At 35.8% G+C, this 24,158-nt stretch overlaps 1 protein-coding gene across 1 annotated transcript in view; it reads left to right on the forward strand.

The window, feature by feature from the left end:
• The window catches only part of adora2b (adenosine A2b receptor), an 11,088-nt gene extending 819 nt beyond the window's left edge, over nt 1-10,269 (forward strand). The window contains exon 2 of the mRNA XM_073840002.1: nt 7,872-10,269. Coding sequence (XP_073696103.1) covers nt 7,872-8,601 — 730 coding nt within the window. The 3' untranslated portion in view covers nt 8,602-10,269. The remainder of the gene's footprint in view (nt 1-7,871) is intronic.
• Nucleotides 10,270-24,158: the final 13,889 nt, after the last annotated feature.

Below are 24,158 nucleotides of genomic sequence, written 5' to 3' on the forward strand. Positions count from 1 at the left end.
ATATATATATATATATATATATATATATATATATATATATATATAGTTTCACAGCTGTCTTGAAACAAGCTTTGACATTTACACGCGCGTGCACAACATTCCATGAACCTGTTCTTCGCTGTCTTCTGCATTTTCAGCCCCGAATCAATTATCAAGTAGTACAGTTTCTCATTACCACAACAAACATAACAAATGACCAGCAGTTTTCCTGAAAGGCTGCTGTATTGACTAAACACTTTTGAGATAGAGCTGCAGCCGAGTTTCTGAGATCAATATGATGCTCGTACCTTGCAATTCGTTCGAAGTTCATCCAGTTTATCAAAGTTGAAACACTTAAAGACGTATTTCGGACAGCACGAAGATCGCACACTCAGTCACAAGCTAAAGATATCGGCCTAATTTTATTAATATGTGTTAATACGTGAATCTCACAAGGGCAGTTAGGAAAAATGGCTAATAAAGAGATGATAAATGGCCATTTCTAAGTATATTTAAATTAGGAATATGTACAATATACACTACCAGTCAAAAGTTTTTGAACAGTAAGACTTTTATTTTTTTTAGTCTCTTCTGCTCACCAAGCCTGCATTTGTTTGATCCAAAGTACAACAAAACCAGTACAATTGTGAAATATCTTTACTATTTAAAAAAACTGCTTTCTATTTGAATATATTTTAAAATGTAATTTATTCCTGTGATTTCAAAGCTGAAGTTTTAGCATCAATCATTCTAATATTCTGATTTGATGCTAAAAAAAAACCATTATTATTATTGTTGAAAACAGCTTAGTTGAACAGGTTTTATGAATATAAAGTTTAGAAGAAGAACATTATTAATGTCGTTATCACCACTTTTGATGTTAGCTGTCAGCTTTTGAATGGTATAGTGTAATGTTCTCTTTTATTTAAGATAAATGCTGATTTTTGGATCTTTCTGTTCATCAAATAATCCTGAAAAAATGTACTCAACTGTTTTAAATATTGATAATAATAATACATTTTTCTTGAACAGCACATCAGCACGTTTAGAATGATTTCTGAAGGATCATGTGACATTGAACACTGGAGTAATGATGCTTTTATTGTTAAACATACTGAATATTTAAACATCAAATCTTAAGTTTACTTTTTAGAGAGTGACATCTTATTTTTTTTAAAGTGAATGAAAATCACTGGAAAAAATAACAAAAGGATAACATATTGACTGACTGATACACAAACAAGAGTGCATGTGTAATTTCATGCATTCTCTTTCTGCTTCATGCCATGTAATTACTGAAGCACACTTATAAGACTGAATATTTAGGGCTCAGGTTTCATTTCCTCAGCCAACATTGTGTTCGGTCCTGTGGGAATGCAATTTCGCTCAATTCACAGCATTTTTAATGATAGTGTTGAATACAGAAATGCTTACAGTAGGTGACTTTAATGATAAAGCAGTTCAGTGCACGCCAAATCATCGCAGATCCTGGGTGGTCACGTTACTCTCAGTTTCGTGGCCAAGATGAACGTATGTTTCTAGTTATGCTGTAGTTACTGGAAATGCAGGGTTTTGGCACGACGGCTGTCAGCAGATGATCCAAGAGGAACCAAGTTTCCTCACTGTGCTGCCAGACAGTATTCCCCGTACTGTGTTTATTCACTAGACTGGACTACCTCATCTCTGGACTTTGGACATCTGTCTCTCTCCATATCTCTTCCCGTGTAGAAACACGAAAGCTCAGTTCTGGCTGTGTTTAGCTACATGCCCTCTGATTCAAGGATCTAAATAGGGTTCAAGTTTCCTAAAACAGTAGGGCGCTATTATTTAAATGTAAGCGTGGGCTGGAATCAGAAGGTCTTTCCAATGTTGAGCAGCAAAAGAGGCCTAGAGCATCTTTTTCCTCTGACTCATTGGTTGTACTGTTAAATAATAAAAAAAGAGGTGGCTAATGGCAGGACTTTCCCTTTTAGTAGTGTTTTTAATATACTGTAGAAGCAGTATTTTTTTTCTCTCCCTCATATCTTTCCAAACCTTTATGATTTAATTTCTTCTGTGGAACACAATATAAAATGTTTAACTAAATGGTCAATGGTCAACAAAACTGTTTGGTTACCAACATTCTTCAAAATATCTTGTTTTCCTGCAGAAAAAAAAAAGCCATACAGGTTTGGAATGACATGAAAGTTTGTAAACGGTGACAGAATTTTCATGTTTGGATGAACCATCCATTTAAATGTTTTTACTGAACATTTAATGACCCTTTTTGACAACACAAAAGAAGATCATTTGTGACCCTGGACCACAAAACCTTAGTCTTAAGCAGTACAGGTATATTTGTAGCAATAGCCAACAATACATTGTACGGGTCAAAATAATTTTTCTTTTATGCCAAAAATCATTAGGATATTAAGTAAAGATCAGGTTCCATGAAGATATTTTGTGAATTTCCTACTGTAAATATATCAAAACTTAATTTTTAATTAGTAATATGCATTGCTAAAACATTCATTTGAACAAGTTTAAAGGCGATTTTCTCAATATGTTGATTTTTTGCACTCTCAGATTTTCAAATAGTTGTATCTTGACCAAATATTGTCCTATCCTAACAAACCATACATCAATGGAACACTTATTTATTCGATTTTCAAATATATAAATTAGACTTACAGTTTAAAGGATTAGTTCACTTCCAGAACAAACATTTTCTGATAATTTACTCACCCCCATCTCATTCAAGCTGTTCATGTCTTTCTTTCTTCAGTCGAAAAGAAGTTAAGGTTTTTGACGAAAACATTCCAGGATTTTTCTCCATATAGTGGACTTCAATGGGGATCAACTTGTAGATCTAAACTGCAGTTTCAACGCAGCTTTAAAGGGCTCTACACAATCCCAGCAGAGGAATAAGGGTCTTACCTAGCGAAACAATCGGTAATTTTCTTAAAAAAAAAAAAAAAAAAAAAAAAAATTAATAAATGTAAATACATTTCAATCACAAATGCTTGTCTTGCATTAGCTCAACTTGATGCATTACGTAATCACGTTGGAAGGGTCACACATGGAGTAGACGGTAGTACTGACCCAGTGTTTACAAAGCGAACGTGCAAAGAAAGTCAAACACCCTTTACAAAAAAGGTAAAACAACAATGTTGGACAATTTTGATATTGGAGGAGAAAATGAAATGGAGTTTATTGCCTTACCCTACCAAAGTACACAGAAGAAGAACTTTTCCAACGTGATTACATAATTACGCAGTGTGACGTCATGGGCACAGAACTAGTGCAAAACGAGCACTTGTGTGGTTAAACATATACACCATATTGCCAAAAGTATTGGGACACCCCCTTCTAATGAACAGGTTTGACTACTTTAGTCATTTCCATGAGTACAAATCTTAAAGTTTAAGCATATAATGATATTCTAGGGAATTGTGTGCTTCTAATTTTATAATAACAGTTTGGACAGGACCCTTTTCTATTCTAACATGACAATGCCTCTGTGCATAAGGCAAGGTTCAAAAATTGATTGATTGATTGATTGATAAACTTTATTAATCCCAAAGGGAAATTAAATCGTCATGGCAGCTCAATACATTAATAAACACAACTTCTCTAGACAGACAAATTATACAGTCTAATAGCGCTAGGTAGAAATGATTTCCTATAACGTTCCTTCAAGCAACAAGGATGAATAAGCCTGTTGCTGAAGCTACTCTTAAGATTGTCCAGAGTCTTATGGAGAGGATGAGTTTCATTGCTGATGATCGCTAACAGCTTTGTCAGCACTCTATCCTTAGCCACTTCCTCCAAAGTACTAAGCTCAGAACCGACAACAGATTCAGCCTTTTTGATGAAGAAATGATTCAGTCAGTGTGGAAAAATTTGACTGGTCTGTATAAAGCCAAGTCCCAATCCCGGCTGAACACCTCTGGTGTGACTTTAAATGCAGAGCCAAAAACTCATCACGAAGCACTTGTACATACACTACATAGGACAAAAGTATTGGCACACCCCATTCTTTAGAACAGAAAAAGGCACTTCCAAAACTGTGGCAACAAATATGGAAACATACTTATTGAATTTAAAAAATTGAATTTCCATCTCTGTTGCAACAGTTTTGGATTTGTCTAAAATAACTGTACTCATACGTACAAGTCATTGGTGTTTAGTGTTTTTAGCTCAAGGTCTGCATTTAAAAATCACACCAGAGGTGTTCTGCTGGGATTATGACTTGGCTTTATGCGGACCAGTCAAGTTCTTCCACACTGACTGAATCAATCATTTTCCTATGAACGTTGCCTTTTGCACAGAGGCGTTGTCATGTTCGAAACACTGAGATTTGTACTCATGGAAATGACTAAAATAGTCAAACCTGTTTATTAGAAGGGGTTGTCCCAATACTATTTTTTTGCAATATAGTGTATATATTTTTGTACCCTTATTCTTTGGCTGGGATCGTGTAGAGCCCTTTAAAGCTGCATTGAAACTGCAATTTGGACCTTAAACCCACTGATTCCCATTGACGTCCACTATATGGAGTAAATCCTGAAATGTTTTCTTCAAGAACCTTAATTTCTTTTTGGCTGAAGAAAGAAAGACATGAACATCTTGGATGACACTCTGGAATGCTTCTTTTTCTTGTGGTGAACTATGATTTGATAATGCACCTGCTCACATGTGTTAAGAGCAAAGCAGTTGAGACCATCTCCCTTTAGAGCTATTGTGTCAACTTAAACTGGAGACTGTTGGCAGTGCTCTGTGGTCTGAAGCGGAAGAGAGGCAGCTGAAGAACGGAAGGGTTATAGGAGGGATTTGTATGTGGAATAGAATGAAGGGGAGAGAGAGAGAGAGAGAGAGAGGGAGATGGGGATGCCAGCGGGTTGTTGTCATGCCACAACTAATCCACTCTTCCCTCCATTCATGTGCCCTGAGAGTAGAGGAGAGCTGGCGCTGAGAGAGAAAAACGTGTTAAAGCTGAAAGAAGTGTCCAACAAAAGGGGACTGTGCTCTTGGAGCTAAATGCAATGACATCATGTGTCCTTGCATCTGGAGGGGAAAAAAAGATTTTATAGAGGCTTACTGATTAAATGATGGAGAAGGATAAAGAAAATCTAACTAATTAGAAGTTAAAGCAATGGCTTTGCAGTAAGTGCACATGCTCTACACGGTGAGCCATGATGCTGATGCTGATTCCTGAGCACTTTCCTGAAAATAACAAATAAACAAAAATGGATTTTTACAGGGCTAAGTTTTGTGTCTGTGCAGCTGCTAAGTATTGGCTTTCTAAGGTGTTCAGGTTGGTTACTTTTTGGCCAGAGTCTAAAAAAATACCCCACCCTCAAGTTTCTGTGCTGATATTTGTCTTTAAATAACTCAAGTTCCTCCTTCAGAGTATATCTATGGGATTTAAAAAATATATTTTTAGGCACATGAATATGTAAATGTATTTTGTAGTTTTCTTAGCACAAAATAAACGCATTTCAAATACATTTTAACATTTTTTTCCACTAGGGAAGTGCATGAAACAATAACCATGATTTTTGTGTAAGATAACGTGACCGTCATCTGTGGACTAACATGATGTTATCTCGGTGCTTTTCCATCCCCCTCTCCATCCCTGCATCCGTCACTGGGGCAGCACCTCTGATAGCTGTGGCAGCCCAGGTCTCTCTGAGAAAGGTTGTGGTGGGTGTGATGAATAATGCACCTCATGTATTACTCACTTCAGTCCATCAGTAGAAGCAGAATCAGAGCTGTCTGAGATTGCCTGACGAAGAGCCTCCAAGTGAAAGCTTGAGCCATCAGTCACTTGAGTGTTTATGTGTGAAGCTCTCTTCTCCTGCTCTCTTTTACCCGCTCTATACAAGTACAGTGACCTTGAGAAGTAGTTGAACACTTACATGTTCATGAGAGTTATTACATGAATCACAAAATGTAAAGCTAATAGATAACGCAAAGAAATGATAAGTGTTCGTCAGAACTAATTCGTCGTTCCAAACCCATAAGACCTTTATTTATCTTTAAAAAGCAAATTAAGATATTTTGATGAAATCCAAGACCCTGCATAGACAGCAACGAAACTGAAGGACATTGTTAAAAAAGTCCATGTGATATCAGTGGTTCAACTGTAATTTTATGAAGCTATGAAAATACTTTTTGTGTGCAAAAATCATTCTCGTAGCCTCACTGATATCACATGGACTATTTTAACAACTACCTTTCTGGGTCTTGAACATGGTAGTTGTGTTGCTATCTATGCAGGGTCAGAAAGCTCTAGGATTTTATCAAAAATATTGTAATTTATGTTCTGAAGATAAACAAAGGTCTGACGGGTTTGGAACAACATAAGGGCGAGTGATTAATGACAGAATTTACATTTTTGGGTGAACTCTCCCATTAAATTTACAAGCTTTTGCTATTAATGAAATGAACATATATACAGTGGGATCCAACATTCTTGGAGCAATCTGAAATTTGATTCAAAATGCAAATTAAAAATAGAAATAAACTTCTATATAAAGTACTAGAATTTGATCAATTTAACACAAAGAAATATGTATAGAACGTTTTCTCACAATTTTCTGGGAAATCTGTAAAAAAGAAGTAAAAATTCAGAGATTAAACTAAGAATTTTGAGATATAAACAACTTTTTTCCCCCTCACAATTCCACGTTTACATATTTCAATTAATGTTTTTTTTTGTTTCCACCACGGAATAAAAAAATAGTTAATTTTTATTTCACAATCCAACTTCTCAAAATATCTAGCAATTCTAAATTGTAAGATACAGTCAAATCAAAAATTATTCAAACACCAGATATAATTTTTTTTTTCGGATGCAGGACACTATAGTTCATTTATACAAATGAGGATAGCAAAATAAAGTAATCTTATTATACCCAAAAATTCTTTATACAATGGACTACCAGTAATTGATAACAATTTGGGACCAAAAAATTTGACACTTTGACCTGACCATGCCTTAAAGTTATCTGACATCAGTTTTTGTCTCATTTTATTATTTATTTCTAAACTGAGAAAAACTTGAAGGTGTCTGAATACATTTTGGTATGGCTGTAAACTGTAACTGTAAAAAAAAGTTGCAATTTCCATGGCAGGAACAAGCCTCCATAGAAATGTGGTTAATAAGAAGAAATAATATTCTGCAATATTTATAGGTCACTAATAAAAAAAGTACATTTGTGACATTGATCTTGTGGCTCTTTGTACAGACTAATGCAAGTAAATGCAAAATAGAAGCATTTTTGCTAGTGATCCTATACTTTTGCACTCTAGTATATAGTGAACTCAACATCACTAGCCAAACTTTCAGGTAAGGCTGGCCACACACTTGCAGATTTTTAAGCTGATTTTAAGCCTGAACAATCGGGGGCCCGATTTGTTACTTGTCCCAAAAAATCCTCTATTATGTGGTGTCAATACGATTATTTAACTGCTCCCGATTGAGACAGAACATCCCCGAACTCAAATGATCTCTCTTGATCAAGGCTGCCTGACGTAATACCAACAATAGCCAGCAAGCTTCACATACCAGATGCTGCATGCCTATAGCTGAAACTTGGCAGCCACAAACATGCCATGAAAGTAGAGTACTGAGAAAGTACCATTTTTTCCTATTTTGTTTTTTAATGTACAAAAGAACGTACAGCAGGAGAACCAGCTGACAACGTCTAATGTCCTCCATGTGTTTTTCTTTTCTAGTCACATTTGATCTTGCGAGTCTCCAAGGGATCTTGTGTCACCGTGAAATCATTCCTACAATAAACGAGTGTGTGGCCTTGCTTCTGGTCGAATCATCTAGTGTCTGTGGTCAAATTGGTTAAGATTTGAAAATCATCTAATCATCTTTGTTCTATAACTCTTTTGTACAGGTATAAGGAGCTTGTCACAGGGAAAAGGGCAAGAGAGATCATTGCCATTTTATGGATCTTATCCTTCATCATTGGACTCATCCCATTCGTGGGCTGGAACCGTAAAGACATGGCCTGTTCCAGAAATGAAAGCAGCTTCACACAGACTAGCAATAGCAGTGATGATGCTGAGATGGAAATGGGCTTCTTGCAAAGCTGCTGCCTCGAGTGCTTCTTCGAGAAAGTGGTGGACATGAGCTACATGGTGTATTTCAACTTCTTTGGCTGTGTACTACCACCTCTGCTCATCATGCTGGGCATTTACGCCAAGATCTTTACGGTGGCGCGTAAGCAGCTCCGTCAGATCGAGCTCAAATGCAGCGTAAGTAACGGCGAGAACCATCACCACGGCCTGCTGCAGCGGGAGATTCGTGCCGCCAAATCGCTTTCCATCATCGTGGGCCTGTTTGCTCTCTGCTGGCTGCCCGTACACATATTGAACTGCCTCACTCTCTTCTACAGCGAGCTCAAGAAGCCCAGCTTCATCATGCACATCGCCATCATCCTCTCACACGCCAACTCCGCCGTCAATCCTATTATCTACGCCTACCGCATTCGGGAGTTCAGATTCACTTTTAGGAAGATTTTGAACCGGCATTTCTTTTGTCGACGGGACGAGTTGTATCGCAGCTCCAATGGGAGCAGCCGGCACAGAGACCAGATTACAATGACCATCGACCCTCTACTTTAGACGTCTTTGTCAAAAATATATGAGAGAAATGTTTACAGACCAAAAAACTGCAAACAGCATGATCATGTATTAAGAGGATGTCTCGAACATTTTGAGGATTTAACATTGAACTGTGAAAAATCACTAGACATCTGTGGAAATATTTACAGATTGCATTTCCAAGCACTAACAGACTTTCGCAGTGGCTTTAGGTCAAACACAGGAATGAAAGCTAAGAGCAGTCAGCGGGCCTGTGGAAGTGCTGAACCATGAAGTCTACATGAAGATCCTAGAACAATAAAACAAATGGGCAGCTTTAGTTAAATCTTTAATGATAACTTGTCTGTTGAACAGCCCAGAGGAACAAGCTGAATTCATAAGGCACATTAGCTGAATATGCCACCGTGGAACAGGGAACACAAAGAAACCGCTTCTGAATGCTTGAATGTATTAGTACCTTTTGTTCTTTACAGTTGAGATGGCTGGTTTAGACTGCTCAGGAACACACACGAGGTGAAAGCAAATTTAAGATCCTTTAATAGAAAGGAAATCTTTAAGCGATGTTCTGCACAGCCCATTATGAGAAATTACCCCACTTTCTGTTTTTTCATCATTTAAAAGGCACTACTGGTCCATCCACAGCTCAATTAACCCAACAAGTTCGTATCTGAAACCAAAATGACTTCCTCAGATATACTGGGTACACATACCGTACAGTGACCCCAATACTATTTGGACAGGCTCACCTTAAAATGTGTTGCATTACATAACAGACGTGTTATCATACTCTGTCTGAATTTTTATATCAGATTGTTTTATAATTTATATAACTAATAAACATAGCTATGTTTCTTAATATAAATGTCACTTTGATGTTTTGTTATTTAATGCAATTACATTCAGACATGTTAAATGGTGCTAAAGTGTACAAATACTTTTTGGGTTAGCATGTCACTGACCATTACACTCTCTTTCTTTCTTTTTTTCTTTCTTTCTTTCTTCCTTTCTTTCTTCCTTCCTTCCTTCCTTTCTTCCTTTCTAGCATTTACACAGTGCCCAAAATCTGAGACAACTAGTGAAAATACAATTTTAAACTATTAGATGTTGAGCTGCATGAACTTCGCAAGTTTGTGTCAAACATGATCATGTTCTCCAGTATGACTTGAGATGATCCAAAGAAATAATTTTTTTTTAAACTTTTACAAAAAGTAGACAAGAAAAACCTTAGAACTTGTTTACTAGATTATTTCCAAGTCAAACTAGATTTCAATCCCAGGTTTTCACTGTGGTCTCAGACATTTGAAGCTCACTATAATATCAGTAGCCCCTTTCACACAAAGTCTTTACTGGTAAATTACTGTTAAGAGAACATGGGACAGATTTACTAACAGCTTGCACCAGTGCAAACAAAAAGAAAGCTATGGAAGCCCATTAAGGTAATTGCGACTTTTTAATCTCACAATTCTAACTTTTTTTCTCGCAATTTTTACTTTTTCTAGAGATATATACTCACAATTCTGGGAAATTAAGTCAGAATTATGTGATATAAGCTCGCAATTGTGAGTTATAAAGTCAGAATTGCAAGATATAAACTTGAAAATCGGACTTTTTCTCAGAATTGCATTATATAAACTCGCAAGTGTTAGTTATAAAGTCAGAAATGTGAGAAATAAACTCACAATTGTGACTTTATAATATGCAATTATGAGTTAAGTCAGAATTGTGAGATATAAACTTGCAATTCTGAGAACATATCAATCTTTTTTCCGCTCATAACTGGACTTTTTTTTCCTCAATCATAACATTCTGATGCCGATGACGCATTTACTCCACGCTGTGTATTTCAGTTTAAAACGGTCATCTAATACGATGTCTCTGGGCCAAAAGCAGCTGCATGAATGTGAACTAAAAAAAGAAAAAAAAAAATCAACAAAAACACTGACCGTGTTTACCCCTCCATGTTTACTAATACAACACCGGGGGTTACAGCCGTTAAGAGGTCCTTTCTGGTTAATGATGTCTCAGAATTTACTGGTATTTTGAAAGTTGTGTGTGAAAGGTGCTTTACTGGTAAATACCCAGAACAACATTGCCTTTGTTCCAGTAATTTTACGGCAATTTACTGGTATTACTGTGTGAAAGGGATCGCCATCCTTAGATTTCTGATGTCTGTCTGCTAATGTGTCACAGCCCTTAGGAATCAGTTTGTTATTGAATGTCTGACTGTGACAAACTACCCAGACTGAACCAACAGCAGCTGACCTGGAGCAAAGACTGTCTCCTCTAGAGAGAAATTTACAGTGTCACCACCGGAGCTGGACACTTTATAACGCTCTGTAGTGTCAATACTGCCACTCTATTCTATTAATCACCAACCACCTTTACAGTGTAACTACAGATCTGGAGAGAGAGGTCTGTTCTTCATTCATCAGTGCCTTAACTGGCTCATCTAGATCTAGATTTTGAAGAATCACAAATAGGATTATAAAATGGTTAAAAGCTCAGAGCTGTGGCGCAGTGATTAGAGCACACGCTCCTTAAGACATTGAGCCTTGGAGATGTAGGTTTTAGTCTGGAGTGAAATCCCAATCTTAAATTCTCGTCAATTATTTCTCACTGTCCAGTTAAATAGGCAAAATAAAGCTATATTTAGTGTGTCATCTGAAAAGATCTTGTTAAAGTACATACAGTGTATTTATATCTTACGCTCATTTTTTATGTCAGGTTATGTAATAACCTGAGCAAGTGTAGGTCATGTCAGTGCCTTAAACTGTTCTTTTATTGAGTATTGGTCATAAACAGTTAAAGCAACATCAAACATTTTTGCACTTTTTCAAATTTGGCTCTGTATAAAAAAACCTTTAAAATGTTTGGATGGGTTTATTCAATATTCAATGTCTTGTGCATGTCTGATTGTTTTTTTGCAATGTTATGTTTTTTATAATATGCTGATTTTTGATAGTCATGAGTGTTTTAGACTCACAAGTCACTAGGTATATTTACATGCACTCATTTTTATGTAAATCGGAATGAATGCAATCTGATTTAAGATTCTGAAAACTGTTAATATAAACTAAAAAATGCAATCTCATTTAAAGCTGTGTAAATAATTGGACTGACAAGCTACGCAATATTGCGTTCAGAGAGTTGTCTTGCAGTTCTGACTTTATTTCTCAAAATTGTGAGGTAGTCATGCAATTCAGAGGAAAAAAGTGAGAAATGTGAGTTCTCTCACAATTCTGACTTTATTTCTCACAATTGTGAGTTTGTCACGCAATTTTGAGGAAAAAAGTCAGAAATGTGAGTTTATATCACGCAATTTTGAGCAACAAGTCGGAATTGTGAGTTATTTAGCAAATTACTATTTTTTGCAATTGTGTCTATATCATGCACTTTGTTGAATAAAATCAGAATTGCAAGATTTTCTTATACTGTATAAACACAATTGCGAGAAATAAAGTCAAATTTGCAAAATAAAAACTCACAATTCTGACTTGTTTCTCAAAATTACTTATTTCTCGCAATTGTGGGTTCGTCACACAATTCTGAGAGAGAATTGTCAGAATTGTGAGTTTTTATTTTGCAAATTTGACTTTTTCTCGCAGTTGTGTTTATATCATGCAATTAGGAGAACACAGTCAGAATTCTGTTTTTATTTAGCAAATTTTACTTTCTCACAATTGTGTCTATATCACTAAAATTAAAAATCACTAAAGAAAAAAGTGAGAATTGTGAAAAGTCGCAATAACCTTTTTTTATTCAGTGGCAGAAACAGGCTTCCATAGAAAGCTTTTTTTAGAATTTCATAAGAAATACCGATTTCAAGTCTACACTACTTCAATCCAATGTAAATTTCATTCAGATCATGCTCATCATTTGGGTGCATGTAAATGTAGTTATTGGTTAATTGGCTATCTGAAGCATTTTAAAAATAAGGACACATTTAAAAGTCATTTTGAAATCAAGGGAATGTATTATCAATATTATATGTTGGTTTTGGGAGTGAAATGTAACTGTGTCCAGGTGTGATGTGACAAAGCAGCAAACAGTAAATCTAGGATGACCATATATCCTCCTCCAGGAGAACTGGGAAAAAGAGTACATCCCAAAGTGGTCAATCCTAAGTAAATCTGAGTCCCACAACTGTGATGATTTCTATTTCTGTAACCCCATCCAGAGTGAAAGTTCATTGCTCCACATACTATAGCTGTATATCAAAAGGGTTAGTTGCAAAAACGACTCTGTCGTCATTTACTCAACCTAAAGTTGTTCCAAATCTGTATGAATTTCTTTCTTCTATGTTGGTAACCAAAGCTGACTGTAGCCATTGACTTCAATGGGTTTTTACCATACTTATGCAAGTCAATGACTACCATCAACTGGTTACCAACATTCTTCTAAAAATCTTATTCTGTGTTCAAAACTTGTACAGGTTTGAAACAACTTGAGTTTTTAGGTGAACTATTCCTGTGATTGCCACACTCTTTATTTGCTTTCAGTATGAACAGAAAAATGACTTGTTACTGGAAACAGTTGTTTAAAACAGTGTGTGGATTTAATTAGCTCTGGTTTGGTACCCTCAAACTGACAGATGCACTGATGTTTTTGTCCCCGACATTGACATGCCTTCCCCAACCGCAGCTGTGCCAGACATTTCTATTTCTATTTATTGAGGGGAAGAAAGACATTCTCTAGCAGTATTTTGATGTTTTGTAAATGTACAGATATTTGTTACTGTTTGTAAGGGCTAAACTACAGGAGTGTGCCAGACATCTTGGACATTCCAATGGAGACGAATCTGTACTGCACTGCAACCGTGTTAGCTGACGTTTTATTCCTTTACTGAAGTACTGTCTGGTGAAAGCCGTAAAACTAAAGGCCTTTTCTTAACCAGTCAAGTGTACCTGAATTTTATTCCTGCCTTTGGAGCAAACAGAAAAGAGCCTGTGCTTTTAAACGTGTATGTTTTTTGACGTGTGTATTTGTCACTAATCTACATACACTGTGATGTTCTCTCGTATGTGTCGAAAGAAAATAGTTTCACGACAAAAACCTTTAGCATCAAAATGGAGTCTTGTTATTTAACATAAATAAATCTCTATGTATGTTGAATTATTTTATTAATAAAAGCCGTTTATATATCTTTTGTGCTGTCTTGATATGAAAGTTTTAGCTCAGCTCAACACTGCTGCTGAATATCAGCAGCCGTTTATTCAGAATGGAAAGTGTGTCCATATGTGTGTGTTGTGAGAAACTGCACATGCAGTCTTTGTTCAAATAAACACTTCTACCAGAGCCAAAGCCACAAAGTCCAAGAATCTTGCCTAGAGCTGATACTGTTTTCATTCAATCGGCAATTACCATATGCCAGATCTTTAAATTATAACCACGAATAATCATTATTAAATACCACATTCTTAAACACCCTAAAACACACACACACATCTACATTTTGAAATAAGTAGTTCTGCTACCCATAAATGTTATACAATATGAAATGTGTGTCTGTCTGTATGTATGCATGTATACATGCAGAAAATGTAACCAGTGTCATTGTCAAGCACTACTCAGGTTGTATATTTTACACAATGCAATGTAGGTTTCTATTTTCCATTGCCAGACCCTCAGCTGAATATGGAGGAAGTAATATCTTATAGGACGACAGATGAGGTGTGTATAGGCACTCCTGTCAAATGTACAGACTGAAATTGACATATATATTAGCATAGGTGGAGTGGCACAGCAAGACACATCATTACATGTACAGCACATGCAACTCACCTACTGCTGTTTTATTTCTTGTTTCATTTTTTGTATTTCAATTTGCAGTACCACTTCTCTTAACTTTTTTCGCTAAATAAAAGATCCCTTGTAAACACTGCAAAAAAAAATCCTTATAATAAAGAGGATAAGATATAATAAGGACTGCATATAAGTGGTGCGCAGGTGTGACCAAAATAAACAAACAAACAAAACAAAAATGCACTGGGTAAATAAGTCCAGACCGCTCATTTGCGTATCGACATGGTTGACAGCTGTTATCGCTGTTTTAGAGTGTGTTCACACTTGTGGTTCAGTTTGTTTGGTTAATTTGGTCTGGACCAAAAGGAAAATGATACATTTGGTCCTGGTTCGCGTAGTGTTCACACTGGCATTTTTGACAGCGAACCTAAAGATACCAAACCTAAAGGAATAGTGATACATTCACAACCTGATCATGTCGCATAGCGTCGCATCTTGTCATTACTTCCTGTTTTCGTTTCGTTTAGAAGTATTTGGTCAATTTTGCATTCATATTTCATTCTATCCAGAGTTTGTTTTGGAAGAGGACCGACACCCATCTTTTTAGCTGTCTCGGTCTGCTTGTTTAGTGTTTGCTCAAGGTTTAGGACGGCAGTGTTCACACTTACTGCACTGCACTAACAGAGCAATCGCACCAGAGTTTGTTTTAATCAAACCAAACATGACATGCGCTAAAAAAATGGCCTCTGGTCCGCTTGAAACACTATTGTGAGTAGGATTAATTTCTTGTGCAGCTCATCCACTGCCTTCGTTGCTAATTCCAAAACATAATTTTAGACCTAGTAACGCCACTTAAGTTAATAGCAAACTAATGCAGTTAATAATGAAGTTTAGACAGGCCGACAGACAGGCAGACAAACAGAAAGAGAGAGGGAGAGAGAGATTAGGCTCGTGAATTACCTCTCTCAAGTCTGCATCTCTCAAAAGTAATTAGCAGCATCGTCTCTACTAATAGTGAAACTTTAAGTTAATTTTCTTCAAGATCATGCCGTTGTTACCTCGCTTGTGAGAAACGTCACGTAGTTTTTAAGTTGTTAATCGTTAGAATAGCGCTAACAACATTAGCGCGTATGCTAACGTGTGTGCTAACTGTATGTGTGTATGCCTGTAAGGGAGAGAGAGTGGGAGAAATAGAGTATGTGCTTGGGTACATAATAAAACGTAATTTTGCAACAAAAAAATGGAAATAATCTGTGTTTTTTATCCTATTGTTTACTGTATTTATTTATTTGGCCAGTGTCGTTGTGGGTTTTGGTTATTTTGCTGATTTATGCTGTAAGGACCTTTGAAATAACTCAAAATCGGGTGGCGAAGCTATATAGACATGTATAAAAGCTGCCTGGAACTACGTTCGCCGTGGGTTTCCTTGAAAATAATGCACACCATTAGAACGTTAGTCAGCCAATCAGATTCAAGCATTCAATGACCCTGTAGTATAAATACTAAATATATACTGTAAAATTGTACTGTAGACTGAAAAAAAAAGCATGATAAAATATAGCTACTTAAATGTTTATTAGTTCTCAACTATTTTATGATTACAAAACAAAACTGAGAAATAAAGTCCACAAGTACAGTATTCAAGCTTTGTGGTCTGTTTGTTGTTGAGAGTCAGTCTAGGGTGGCGAACCTTCAAACAAACGGAAACTCCAAAAATAAACGTCATCATGCTCAATGAACAGATGTACATTCTCTGGCAACTGATAAAATATTTTGCAAACACATACACAAACATCTGCCATTTAGGGTCACAGCTTTGCTTATTTATTTACTTTCACAACAATCTTTTACATTCTACATAAGATCATCTCTGTTATTAAAAAAATATACTTGGTTTTAATTATAATGCGCAACAATTTCCAAAAGACGAGTCCATTCTAATCCATAATGTCTATAAATATCTGAATTCCTGCATGGGTGTTCTTATCAGAGTCTTTCTCTACTTCCAGGATCAGTTATTTATGTGCTGGCCTCAGTTTGCCCTGAGAGAATGTGGGTCATCTGCTGATCTGAGACCTGTTCCTGCTGGCACAAACCCATGGCCTGACTCAGGCAGGCAGCCAGGAGGTGCTTACACTAGAAAACACAGATACGCAAAACAGCTCAATAAAATCACTTAATCATGCTAAAAACAGAGCTTAGATTTGACTCAAACATTACATAAATGAGCTATTCTCACACCAGTTTGGTTATATATAGACAAAGGAACAGTATAAGCTCAAGATCAGATACATTTCACACAAATATTTAGTGTGTGTAATGATAAAAACTGCACAAAACAGCCATTTGTTTTCAATTTATGGTGAGTGCAGACATGAAAAATGCATCAGCGGGATGCACATTCACCATGGCTAGACATTAATCATGCAACGGAAATATAAACTGGATTACAATGAAGGAGAATATTAGTATCACACGAAACAAGATGACTGACAATGAAACAGCAGAAAGGGCGAGAAAAGACACACTTAACAGGATGTATTAATGCGGCAGCTTTATACTAAGAAGAACAGACTGTATTTGCTTTATTATTGACATTCAACCTTCATTTTTGGTCTACAGGCTTGACTGCACCCCAGACCAACTCACGTCATGTTCTTGTGGTTTATCTTTGGGTCAGACGGCTGCTGAGAGCAGGCAGGTTAATCACATTTGAGACATTTTCTAGCGCATCAAGCAAACGCTAATGCATTACACCGAGGACTATAAATAAACAAGGAAACCATTCCTCTCAGATCACATGGACATAAAGCGCATTTATATTTTGGTGCAGTTCGATAATAAAGTGAGGTCATGCTATCAGAGTGGGGTTGTCTCTGGATTTTCTTTCTCAGACTTGAGAACTAATTTTAGTCTCCTTCTCTCCCCTGGGCTCAAAACCAGGCTGATGCACATGCAACTGTGCGGGAACAGATACTGTTGAATCGGGGCCACACCATCAAATGACAGACGGTCAATGAAGACCAGGAAACAAATAAAATCACTAGACATGACCACAGCACCAGGCCGATGAAGAAGAAAGCAAAGAAAAATACTTAAAACGAAAGCAAACAGCGTTGCAACTATAACTGTCTTCAGTAATCAATTAGTCAATAATCTTGCATATCAAATATGGTGGTCAACTAATTGGTAGAATAATTTGTCAAATATTTATAAATTTTTGCCATTGACAGCCATGCAAGCAAGCAAATGGGAAATGCAAAAAATAGCATAGAAATGCAGACTTTATATAGACACACACACAGGTAAAAAGTTCAGAATAATTAAGATTTTTTTGCCAGAAGTCTCTGATGTTGACCTATAGGCTGCATTTATTTGATCAAAAATAGAGTAAACAGTCTTCAGTGTCACTTGATCCTTCAGAAATGGAAACAGTTTTCATCTTGTTACACAGTTTTTATACGCTGTCGTTCAAAAGTTTGGGATCAGTAAGATTTTTAAAGCTTTTTAAATAAGTTTCTTATGCCCACTGACGCTGTGTTTATTTGATCAAAAGTACAGAAAATTATGTAAAACTGTAAAAAATTATTATGATGTAAAATAACTTTTTTCTATTTTAATATACTTTAAAATGTAGCTTACTTCTGTGATGCAAAGCTGAAGTTTTATTAGCCATTGCTCCAGTATTTAGTGTCACATGATCCTTCAGAAATCATTCTAATACACTGATTTATTATTAATGTTGAAAACAGTTGTGCTGCTTAATATTTTTTTGAAATCTGTGGTGCTTTTAATCAGGATTCTTTGATGAATAAAAAAATTTAAAATAACATTTATTTAAAATAGAACTATTTTCTAACATTATACAGTACCATTCAAAAGTTACTAGGGTCAGTAAATTTGTATACTTTCTGTTTTTGAAAGAAATTAATACTTTTATTCACCAATGATGTGTTAAATTGATGAAAAGAGATAGCAAAGACTTCAAAAAAGTATCACAGATTCTAAAAAAATGTTTGGCAGCCAGAACTGTTTCCAACATTGATAATAAATTTGCATATTAGAATGATTTCTGAAGGATCAAGTGAAGACTGGAGTAATGGCTGATGTAGTCAGCTTTACATTTCATGATATTACTATTTTTTTTCTGTATTTTTGGACAAATAAATGCAGTCTTGATGAGCATAAGAGTCTTACTGATCCCAAACTTTTGAACAGCAGTATGTTCTTGTGAAAACAGTAATACATTTTTCCGGACTGTATGAATAGAAAGCTAAAAAGAAAAGCATAAAATGCAGACTTGGTGAGTGTAAGAGATTCTTTCAAATATATTATTTGATATAATATAAAAATTATTCAAAATCTTCGATCCCTAGTGTGTAAACATACACTGACAGAAATATGTAAAGAAACAACAAAACAGGATGAGAGTTCCAGAGTCTGTGAGTGCAGCTGGGCGAGAGTGTGTGTGTGTGTGTGTGTGTGTGTGTGTGTGTGTGTGTGTGTGTGTGTGTGTGTGTGTGTGTGTGAGAGCAAAAAGAGGAAGTGACCTCACCATCAGACTCTCGTTTCTCCTGAGTACAGAGAAAGAGAAGGCGGGGCATGGGCAGTAGTGACAGGACGTGAAGAACGTGTACAGACGCCCTGATCCACCTAATACCTGATATGAGAGAGAGACACACACAGAGAGAGAAGTGAGACTGAAATGTGAGATCAGTGTTGTGCTCAAGTTTACCATCACAGCTGCATCTCCAGAGGATTTTAGCTTCCAAAAATACATCCTTTGATTTTACAGTGTCAGCTATTGCGGGGTAAATAACAGGTAGATCGTTATATAGTCTGTATGGGAATGAGTCAAACTCCAACACCTAACAATAAAGTCATCAAACCAAACAGAATAAATGTTATTTGTCAAATACACATGTGCCCAAATTTTAGCTTTAGATCCAAAATTACTAAGGAAGTGTAATATAATGAAAAGTGTATGGGTTTTTTTCTCCACACAATGAAAGTTAGTGCACTCCAGTGTTGTTTAGTTACCAGCATTCTTCAAATATAGTTTTCCACAGAAGAAAGAAAGAAAGTCATACATGTTTGACATGAGGGTGAGTAAATGACGACAGAATTTTCATTTTTGGGAGGACTAACCCTTTAAAAAGCTCATGCACAGCCGCACTCAAAAAGGATTCTGTGCCGTCTCAAAAGGACTGCAGTGCCGATTCCCTTCAGGGGTTTGTCATTGAAGAAGGAAAAAAATCTCATAAAAAAAAGTGTAATAAGAACTAACAAAATCTAATAAGAAAAAATAGAAAAGACACTATGCAGAGCAGCTTCAATTCTTTTTTTGAAATGCTGTCATTGTATGCATTAGGATACGTCTTCATTCTTCAAGAGGAAAAGCCTCCAGTTGTTTGAGGTATGAAGGTGGAAATTTGCATTCTGCGCTCTGGAACGTCCCAGAGAGATTCGGTCATGTGTAGATCTGATGTCTGGCAAGGTCACGGAATGTGCTAGATTTATTTAGCAGTATATATGGGACCATTACCATCCTGGAATTTGGGAACATCATGTGGGAATGTGTTTCAGTAAAATAGCTTTATGTTTCTTGGTTGTTATACAATCAAACAGGTCAATAATCAAGTCAAAAACCCCTACATGACAGCAGCACATAATAGGGTAGCACAATTAATCAAAATAAAAACAAAAATGTGAAAAAACAAGTTAGACAGTTTAATGACTGAGAATGTAGTAGTATATACATTAGTACTGTAATTTTACAGATATAATGAAAAATGAACTTCTAAAGTGAATTTTGTATGTATGGAAATTGTATATCCAAGGTACACATTTCCAGTAATTGTGCAGTTCATTCTCATATTGTATTTTCCGAAAGTGTTGGAATATTTGTTGTTTACAGTAATATATAATTTAATAAAAAGGTTTATATTGACTTATTTAAAGGTCAACCGATATCGGATTTTACCGATAGCTAGGCTGGACCACACTGGCCGATACCGATTAATCGGCCGATAGTTTTTGAAATGGCTCCTGAATGGAAAATAATTAGTGCTCTACTATTTAAATAAAAAAGTAGCCTACTAAACCATATTTTGTATATGAATATTCTCATTGTACTCATTGTAAAGCGTTACATTACATCAACAGTCAAACTAAAGATGGCCATCTTTAAATATTTACACAAAGGCCACAGAATTGAAATTATATATGGATATTGTGTACTTTTCACAATTTAACTGCTTCTATTCTATTATCTAATCAAAATATGTTAGTCACACACCAGGCAAAAGTGCAGCTCCGTGTCTAGAAGAACTTGCAGCTATCTGGTATCACACACACAGGACACATTTCCATTCAATTCAAGCGGCGATCTACAAGAGTTTATTTAATCACCAAATAGGCAAAATAATACTGCTGTCGTTTCTCCACTAATGAAGAACCTAGTCAAATTAATCACTTAGTAATGATATAATACTGTGCACACACCACTTTGTTATTGATGTTTTAAATTCTTCTTTGAAGTGTCCCAATCTGTGCAGTGTCACTAGAGGCCACTGTATAAAGACTGTATAATGAGGACCTTCTCAGCCGCTCTAGCAACGGACCCAACCTGGAAAAACTACCGGTTTTGGGTAAACTATCGGTGCCGATTAATCGGCAAAACCAATACATCGGTTGACCTCTAGACCTATTAACCTTTTGTTTACATCTACCTTGTAAATATAGTTTTTGCTGTTTTATTAAAAAGTTTTCCAGAGGTAAATCAATAATTACAATTTTAACAATATTTCAAGTGTGATTTATCAGATTTGTACTATTTTGAATCCAATTTTTCTTTGTAAAAGGCAAAAAGTTGATCATATTGATTTAAAACTTAAGGATATATAATTTGAAAATACATTGAACCAAACACTATCATAACATCTTAGTTGATAATTCAATACATTTGTTACAGGTCCCGGGCAGTCGGGAAGACTGTAAGCAGTAGTCTTTGCAGTAAATAAGAGAGAGACAAAAGTTAGTTGTTGCTTTCACGGGTCCTCTTTGTTGTCTGAGGATGCGCTGCAGTCGTCGCGGTAACCCAACTCTCTCAAGATGCAGCTAAACTGTTCAGTGCAAACTCACTATACATGCTTTTAAGTAATTTAAATACAGCTTATAGACCATTTCAAGCGCTATTCGGCGGCTTAAGGAAGTGACGTCTTTGGTCCCAGGAAGTTTCCGGTTTATGATCCAGCGCATTGAAAACAATGGCAAGAAGCGCTTTATGAACAGTGGGATTGAGGTCATATATATACACAATTATATACAATCCTCCTGTTTAAATGTGTAAAAAATTAGATTCTTGTCGTTCGGTGGTTGGATGCTTCTCCTGGGCCGGAACTAACAGTATGAGACAAGTTAGTGTTGTCAAAAATATCGATATTTCGATAAATATCGATACTGAAATATCTGAACGATACCAATACTAATTTCCCGACGTATCGATACTAGCCGAGCTGTCACTTTCACTTTTCCACAAAGGCGAGTTTACAAACACCACACGTGACCGCAGTGCCTGTCTCGTCAAATTCAAGCGAATGGAAAGGCCAGTGCGACGCCCCGCGACCGGCACTGTTTGATAAAGAACACAGCAGGAGTGCTATCTGGAAATATTTCGGATATGAAACAAACAAACATGGAAAGCCGAAGTACACAAGCAAGCCAATCTGTAAGAGTTGCTACAGAGCAGTGCTAACAAAAGGTGCTAACACTACTAATTTCACAAAGCACCTGAAAGACAGACACCTGGATCTATATAAAGAAGAACTGTTCTCATTTTAACATTACTGAATCATTAAATAAGATTGCCTATTATTGTTGCTGATATGAGTGTTGTCCTGTTTTTTACTGTAGTTCGTTACTGTAATCAGATTGAGGAATCTTAGACGAGTAAATACTTTAACTGCGTTCAAATGTAAATTAACTGTGCTTATTTAACTTTATTTAAAAAAAATCATTACCTAACTTCTGCAATTTGTCTTAATGTCTGTCCAGTGAGCAACCGAGCATTGTTTTTGTGTGTGATGCACGCATGTTTGCTTGCATGGATCGGTGATTATGAATCCGGCATTAAAATCTGTTCATCAAATAATGTTAATCTATTAACCAGCATTTATGAAAGATGAGCAATGCATTTGTTACAGAATATTTGAATCTTTGATAACGGTAGGTAATAAAAATACAACAGCTCTGGTCAAATAAAAAAAAAAAGAACAGATATAACTTGGATTTTAATAAGTTAATGTATTAGTAAATTATACTTTAACTTTTAACTAAGATTAATAAATGTTTTGGAGGTATTTTTCATTGTTTATTCATGTTTACTAATGTTAACAAATATATTTTAACATTAACTTATAGTTCTAAGATTAGTTAGATAGTTTAGTTCATTTTAAAAGTGTGGTCTAAAAGGAAAAAAAAAAGTTTACGACCTACACTACCAGTTGCATTTGAACAGCAAATAAAGTATGAAGCTCAAACTCAAATGAAGCTAAGAAGCTGAACAGGGCTGTAGCAGTGTACATATGCATATACCTTATTGTCATGTTCTAGACTATTTATTTTCAAATTAAAAAAGAAATTTACCTCCTTAATATTGTGGCAGTTTTTTTCTCTGTGGTATCGAAAATAGTATCGAATATTGATATTTTTCAAGGTATCGTATCGAAGTTAGAAATTCCAGTATCGTGACAACACTAAGACGCGTTTTACGGTATATTTCCGAGAAAGGTACCCGAGGTGCGGCAGTGAAGGAGAAGGCTGGAAAACAACAAGCAACTCTAGGATATACTGCGCACATTTCGATTCAGGCAAGTAAATGTTTTTAACTAATATGATTATATGCATATCTTTACGTTAACTCTTTAAGTATGATGCTGTATAATTTAAAGTAGTATTTTGTCATTGTTATATATGCAGCTTGCATTTTGATTCGTGCGTAACGTTAGTGAAAAAGGCAAGTTTTTTATTTCTGTTTTATTGCTAAGTGTTATGTGGGCTATAACTAAGTTCATATTAGTCGTCTAGTTATCTTGTCAGTTGACAAATGCAGTAAGTAACATGAAAGTAAACTTGAACGTGGTATTGTGTAATAGTTATCAGCAGTAGTTTACAAAAGGTAATGTTAATAGTGAAAAAAATTTTTTTTCATCACTTAAGCTTTGGTAATGTTAATTCAAACATATACTGATGTATTAAGCAATAATAGCATTTTTTTTATATTGTGCATTATATTAAATCATTGTTTTTCTACTTTTATCCTTAGGAGAGCCATCATCTGTAGACACCCAAGGACATCTGATCATCCTGCAGTGACTAACCACATCTGACCATATGAACACCCAGATGTGTTTGAGAACTTGAGTGTAGTATTCACTACTTCAGTGTAGTACTTAAAGCTACTGATGACCCGGCCAGATACAGACGGCTGCTTTTGATATTTGTTCCCCCTTTGTACTCCATTTAAATTCAAATGTTGTTTCAGTTGTTGTTGTTTCATTTGTTGAAGCATTTTATGTTCATACAAATATGTACATATCAATACATGTGCTGGAAATAAAAACAGTTGAAAGTGAGAGAATGTTCTTTTTTATAGATACAGTACTGGTCAAAAGTTTGGACAAAGTATTTTTTTTTATGTTTTTGAAAGAAGTATTTTATGTTCATTAACATGATTAATTAAACGATTTTTTATTATACAAAATGTGTTATGCAAAGCTGGATTAGCATCAGTCTTTACATTACACCATTCAGTTTCACATGATTTTATATATATA

Source organism: Garra rufa, chromosome 5 (assembly GCF_049309525.1).
Source record: "Garra rufa chromosome 5, GarRuf1.0, whole genome shotgun sequence".
NCBI lineage: Eukaryota > Metazoa > Chordata > Actinopteri > Cypriniformes > Cyprinidae > Garra > Garra rufa.